The sequence below is a fragment of the Lipotes vexillifer genome, unplaced genomic scaffold (genome assembly GCF_000442215.2).
Source record: "Lipotes vexillifer unplaced genomic scaffold, Lipotes_vexillifer_v1.1 scaffold21, whole genome shotgun sequence".
Taxonomy (NCBI): Eukaryota; Metazoa; Chordata; class Mammalia; order Artiodactyla; family Lipotidae; genus Lipotes; species Lipotes vexillifer.
This window is the reverse complement of record NW_006774065.1, coordinates 1,349,577-1,356,045: the sequence shown is the minus strand read 5'-3', so window position 1 is coordinate 1,356,045 and position 6,469 is coordinate 1,349,577. Positions and strand designations below refer to the sequence as shown.

The 6,469-nt window shown below is 49.6% G+C and overlaps 1 protein-coding gene across 1 annotated transcript in view; it reads left to right on the top strand.

The window, feature by feature from the left end:
- The window catches only part of DNAH10 (dynein axonemal heavy chain 10), a 140,356-nt gene that overhangs the window by 115,098 nt on the left and 18,789 nt on the right, over window positions 1-6,469 (top strand). The window contains exons 54-56 of the mRNA XM_007448657.1: window positions 1,822-2,003; window positions 4,293-4,429; window positions 5,487-5,704. Coding sequence (XP_007448719.1) covers window positions 1,822-2,003; window positions 4,293-4,429; window positions 5,487-5,704 — 537 coding nt within the window. The remainder of the gene's footprint in view (window positions 1-1,821; window positions 2,004-4,292; window positions 4,430-5,486; window positions 5,705-6,469) is intronic.

The following is a 6,469-nucleotide window of genomic DNA, read 5'->3' as shown; positions in this document are numbered from 1 at the left end:
GGGGAAGCGGAGACGGTCAGAGGGTCTGGGGTAGAGTGAGGGGGTGGGGAGTGGGGCTTGTGATGGGTATTCCCCTCCAGGGAAGGCAACATGGCATCACCTCTGTCTGTCTGTCTCTCCCTGAGTCTCTTTTCTTTTCTTTTTAAAAATTATTTATTTATTTATTATGGCTGCGCTGGGTCTTAGCTGTGGCATGCGGACTCTTAGTTGTGACATGCGGGATCTAGTTCCCAGACCAAGGATCGGACCTGGGCCCCCTGCAGTGGGATCGTGGAGTCTTACCCACTGGATCACCAGGGAAGTCCCCCCCTGAGTTTCTTTTGTGATAGAAGAAAGAAATCTAATGAGACAGAAATGCTTTCACTTCTCAGACTTGTAACCTTACTTTTTTGAACCCCTTGGTTATCTGGCACCACAACACTGTGTTCTGGATAAACGAGGTTCCTGGGCATGGTTTGTAAACCGGTAACAGAGAACTTCACTCAAAGGCTTTGGGAGCTGAAAGGTTCCGGTTCCGCTTCCCCATTTGATAGATGGGAAAGCTGAGAACCCCGGACCGTTCCTAACTTTCTGGAGGGCTCAGGACGCCACCCGAGGCTTTTTCTGACTTGTGTCTGAAAACATCTCACTGATAATAATAATAATAATAATAATAATAATAATAATCCCTCCTCCTCGGATTATTCAAAGCAGTGGCCTTGGGGCCTGACCTTCATCAGCCCTGAAGGGAACCTTTTAAAAACAGTTGACAGCATGACTGCTTTCGTAAGCGCCTAATGCCGCATAATTGAACCTTTCCCTGGTGACTCAGGACCATTACTTTAATCATCGTCGGGCTTTGTGCTGGAGTCATTGCCCTGGCCTGTCCCTAAGCTGTGTGGCTCCTCAGGCAGTGAGTGGGGGTCCCGGGGCCAGGAGGGGTCTGGGGGTTGCCGGGTTCAGAGCCTCCACACTGCTGTGCGGGTCAGCTTGTTCTCACTCTGTGTCTCCCTCCCCGTCCCTCTGGGGCACTCTGGCCTCTCCCAGGCCGCTCCCGGCCCTCCAGGGGCTCTTCCTTTCCTTTGCTTTTTCTTCATTGTCTTCCTTGTTCTTCTGTCTCCACGGCTTTTATAGACTTTGCCCGGCGCCGCTGGTGGCCAGCCAAGCGGGCCCACTGGGTACAGTCAGCGTGCGACTCGTTCCTTCTTGGGTCTTTACGCCAATGCAGCCTTTCCGTCTCCTGATCCTTTTGGGTTTCCAGTTCTCCGGAGGGTCGAGGGTGCTGGACATCCGAGTGTTGGAGCAGCTGAGTGATGGTCTAGCTTCATCAAAGACAGAGACAACCACTTCCATAGCCTGAAGGACGCCAGGGTGCGGGATGGGCTATGTGGACACAGGCAGGCCATCCAAACACTTGAGCTCCGTTTCTTTATCTCCTAAGTGGAAAATAGGATGATGATGATAATGACAATAATGACAGCGGCTACCACCTAGAGTCTGAGGAATCACCCCAGGGTGTCATTAAAAACACAGATTCTCAGGCTCCACCCTGAGCTGCTGATTCAGGGGTGGCCTGGGTTTGCACTGAATGACACCCTGCTGTGTTCCTGGTGCCCAATCCGATTCCAGGAGCCTGATCTGGCACATGATGGATGAGACCCAGTCCCTGCCCTTGGAGAAGCCCACCCCCAGGGGCACGAGTCGGTGTTGGGATGTGGCTTCCGTTGTTTCCACGCAGTATCGCATCCAAGAAACGACTCACCATTTTTTCGGAACTCTCATTCAGGCCAGATCCTGGCCACATCCTGCGTCTGACCCGCATGTGCATCCGTTTCTCCCCAGGTCATTTGCTAAGCCCCCGAAGCAGGTGCAGACGGTCTGTGAATGCATCCTCATCATGAAGGGGTACAAAGAACTCAACTGGAAAACCGCCAAAGGCATGATGTCCGACCCCAACTTCCTGAGGTCTCTGATGGAGATTGACTTTGATTCAATTACCCAGAGCCAAGTTAAAAATATCAGAGGTGAGTGCAGACAGATGTAGGAACAGCCAGGCTGGTTGTCAGCCTGGCGGCTCAGTCTCTGGGGCCGGGAGGGAGAGTAAGGAGAGGGCTTGTCGCAGGCAGACCCGCCCATCGTGGTCAGATGGTGTCGCCGTGGCGTTGCCGATGGAAGAGTGGGAATGATCGTCCCCAGAGGAAGACAGCGGCAGGGAGGATGGTTGCTGGCTGGGCAGTGGCAGCGGATGCCCGCTGAATGTGTGATTCAGCGACGGGTCTGGTTTTCCCTAGTAGGATACATGACTGTCTTATGGAACCCACCCTGCCTTGTCTTCTGTGCATCTTGTCTGATGGGCGTAGTGGTGCCAAGAACTGGTCTCGCGGGCAGAGGACTTGAATAGACATTTCTCCAAAAAAGATACACAAATTGCCAATAAGCATATGAAAATATGCTTAACATTAGTCACTAGGAAAACGTAGATGAGACCGCAATGAGGTACCGTTCAGACCCACTAGGATGGTATAATTTAAACAAAACCACACAAAACTGCAAGTGTCAGGGAGGATATGGAGAAGTTGCAACCCTCGTACATTGTTTGTAGAAATGTAAAATGGTGTGGAAAACAGTGTGGCAGCTCCTCAGACAGTTAATCATAGGATTACCATGTGTCCCAACCACTCCACGCCTATGTATAGACCCCAAAGAATAGAAAACAGGTATTCAAACAAAAGCTTATACACAGATGTTCCTGACAGCACTATTTACAATAGCCAAACGGTGGAGACAACCCAAATATCTATCAGTGGATGAATGGAAGAACAAGAACAAACATATCCACACAATGGAATATTATTCAGTCATAAAAAGGAACAAAGTGCTGCTGTGTGCTACAGCATAGATGAACCTCAGAAGCATGATGCTAAGTGAAAGAAGCCAGGCATAAAAGGTCACGTATGGTAATTCCATTTATATGAAATATCCATAGGTAAATAGGTAAATCCACAGGGATGAAGAGCAGATTAGTGTTTGCCAGGGTTTGGGGAGGGGAAATGGGTTGTTACTGCTTAATAGCTATGAAGTTTCCTTTTGAGATGATGTGAATGTCTTGGAACTACATAGAGGTGGGGCCTGCAAAATCTTGTGAATCTACTAAATGCCACTTTAACATGTTTATTGTTTAACATGTTTATTTAACATGTTTAATTGTACACTTTAACGTGTTCATTTAATGTTATGTGAATTTTACCTCAATTTTTAAAAATGGGTATTCGGGGAAGAAAAAAAGAATTGGTCTAACCTTGACTTCCCTTGTGCCTTTTGCCAGTATGAAGTCTTCTGTAGGTCCTGGAGGGTGGGTGAGGCGGGGGGGCGGCACCACCCGCCCCATGTCCCCATTTCAGTTACAGATGCCTGCGTTCCCCCTGAGCCTGGTTCCTGACCTGCCCCAGAGCTTAGCCAGTGAGAATGATGTTAGTCTTTTTCAAAGGCAATAATAGTTCATTGTGTCACTGTTTATCACGGTGGTTTGTTCAGAACTTGACCATCAATGCATTTTTTCAGCCACTTAAAAAAAAACAAAACAGGGGCTTCCCGGGTGGCGCAGTGGTTGAGAGTCTGCCTGCCGATGCAGGGGACGCGGGTTCGTGCCCCGGTCCAGGAGGATCCCACATGCCGTGGAGCGGCTGGGCCCGTGAGCCATGGCCGCTGAGCCTGCGCGTCCGGAGCCTGTGCTCCGCAACGGGAGAGGCCACAACAGTGCGAGGCCCGCGTACTGCAAAAACAAAACAGAACAAACAAAACATAACAAAGCTAATTGAAACACAGAGGATAACAACAACTACAAAAACCCAAGGGACTCTCTTTACCCGATCGTTGGATGGGTTTCCATTTATGTGAAGTTACTCCCAGGGTGAGGGTGCAGCAGGTGGAGGTGATGGTGCCCTGTAATGACCTATGAACCCCAGTTAGCTGCCAGCTCTGGGCCACCTTGGTGCCCAGTTGGGGGGTCCCCACTGATGCCCTGGGTCTCTGGGGGCTGCTGGGTGTCACACGGAAGTTCCTGTGTCATAGGATGTCCTGGGGGGCAGTAACATGTGCCCCTCACTCACATCTTAAACATCCACTTACACAAAATTCATTTGGGGTTGGACCCACCTGTTGTCCCTGGGAAAGCTGTCCGGATCCCGCTCACAGGCTTACCAAGGAGAAGGAACTAGTTACACTTACTTTGTTAGTAGGCAGTTTACTTCCCATTTTATTTTCCCAAGACGAAGCTCACCGCTCATCGAAATCATTGCGTCTTTGACCTTTAGGCCTCTTGAAGACCCTCAATACCACGACTGAGGAAATGGAAGCCGTGAGCAGGGCAGGCTTGGGGATGCTGAAATTTGTGGAAGCTGTGATGGGCTACTGTGACGTCTTTAGAGAAATCAAGCCCAAGAGAGACCAGGTATTGCCCATCTGTAAGACCTGCACACTTCTGCCAAGAGCTCGTTTTGGAGTCAGAATGAATGTGTCCACAGCTTTACTGGGGAAATTCTGGCAAGGTTCTGATTCTAAACTGCATAAACATTTTTCCCCCCAGTAAATGATAACCCTGAATTATAGCTCTCATTTAGATGTAATGTGAACCGACAGAACCAAAGTCTGAAAGATTCTTGAAGAAAAGAGGGTAAAATCATTCTCGAGGGCTAAAACAGAGTTTCTCACCCTGGGTGCTACTGACACTTTAGATTGGATCCTTCTTTTGGGGGAGGCCGTCCTGGACACTGCAGGGTGCTGAGCAGCCTCGCTGGCCTCCACCCACTGGATGCCGTTGTCCCTTCCCCCAAGTTTTGACAACCAGAAATGTTTCCAGACATTGTCATGTGTCCCATGGGGGGCAAAGTCGGTCCCTGTTGAGAACCACTGGGTTAAAGGAAGACACAATACAAAGAGAATTGTGTAAGGATGATTCTGTTGTTTTGAGCCATATTTTGACATTGCTTTATAAGTCAGGATTTTATCACTCAGAAAACTTAGAACCCATAGTAGGACCAATACAGTCTTCAGTGCATTCTTTTGAGTTTTTGGCTTAGAATCACAGGGTCCTCTTACTGGGACCCTAGTACCCATGAAAATTAAGCCGTCTGCTAACTCAGATGCAGGACGTCTTTTTTCTAATGGGATGTAGGGCTTTTGCATCAAACCATTGAAGAGGTCACTAAGAAAAGAAGCCGTGTGCCTCGCTATGACATAGGGTGGCCCCAGAGGGTAGGGACAGCATTAGAAATGCAGGTGGAGGACTTCCCTGGTGGCCCAGTGGTTAGGACTCAATGCTTTCACTGTCGTGGGTCCGGGTTTCATCCCTGGTCGGGGAGCTAAGATCCCACGAGCCTCGTGGCATGGCCCCAAAAAAAAAAAAAAAAAATTGCAGGTGGACATAAGCCCAGGTGTGAGACTGACTGTCTTATTCCCACCTCACTGCCGTGCTTTTCCTCATCGTTCTGCGAACTGTATTCACGTAGGTGGCCAGGCTGGAGCGGAATTTTTCCTTGACCAAACGTGAGCTGGAGAGGATCCAGAATGAGCTGGCAGCGATCCAGAGAGAACTGGAAGCTCTGGGGGCCAAGTACGAGGCGGCCATACTGGAGAAGCAGAAGCTGCTGGAAGAAGCCGAGATCATGGAGAGACGGCTGATCGCGGCCGACAAGCTCATCTCGGGGCTGGGGTCTGAGAATGTCAGGTCAGCCTGGGTCATGGGCCTTCCCGCTAAGCAGCTCTAAGCCAGACTTTGTGGTTTGTGAGTGAACATCCGCAGCACCATTTCTAACCACGTGGAGTCTTTATTCCACGCTGCATTTTGAGCTGAAAACCGTGTGGAAAAGTTCTGATTTTACTATTATCATGTTTAAAGGTGGCTAATGGCCATGTTATAGATTCTTTTAAAAATAGGTATCGAGTGTTATTTACTGAGTAACTGTTAAGGGGAGGCATGGCAGCAGTGGAGACAGGGGGAAACCAGTGCCCTAGGGCCTGGGAATGTTTGCTTCTTGATGACCTTTAACCCCAAGTCCCTTCTGGATGGATCTGGAGGAGGAGCCCACTTCTGTCTCTGGACCCTGGTGGCTGGTTCAGTCCTGAGCTTCAGTTTTCAGTAGGTGGAGCTGTTTGATGCTTATGGGCAAGAGGCGCATTGGGCCATAGCTGGTCCACTGGATGTGACAATAGTTTCAAATAGTTTCAATTTTTACTTTACTTTTAGACAAAATAAAAATGGTATGGAAAACACTGGAAAATATTGTTTGCTTATGGGAAACAAACCATTTTCAATATGTCTATTTTTTTTTTTTGCGGTACGCGGGCCTCTCACTGTTGTGGCCTCTCCCGTTGTGGAGCACAGGCTCCGGACGCGCAGGCTCAGCAGCCATGGCTCACGGGCCCAGCCGCTCCGCGGCATGTGGGATCTTCCCGGACCGGGGCACGAACCCGTGTCCCCTGCATCCGCAGG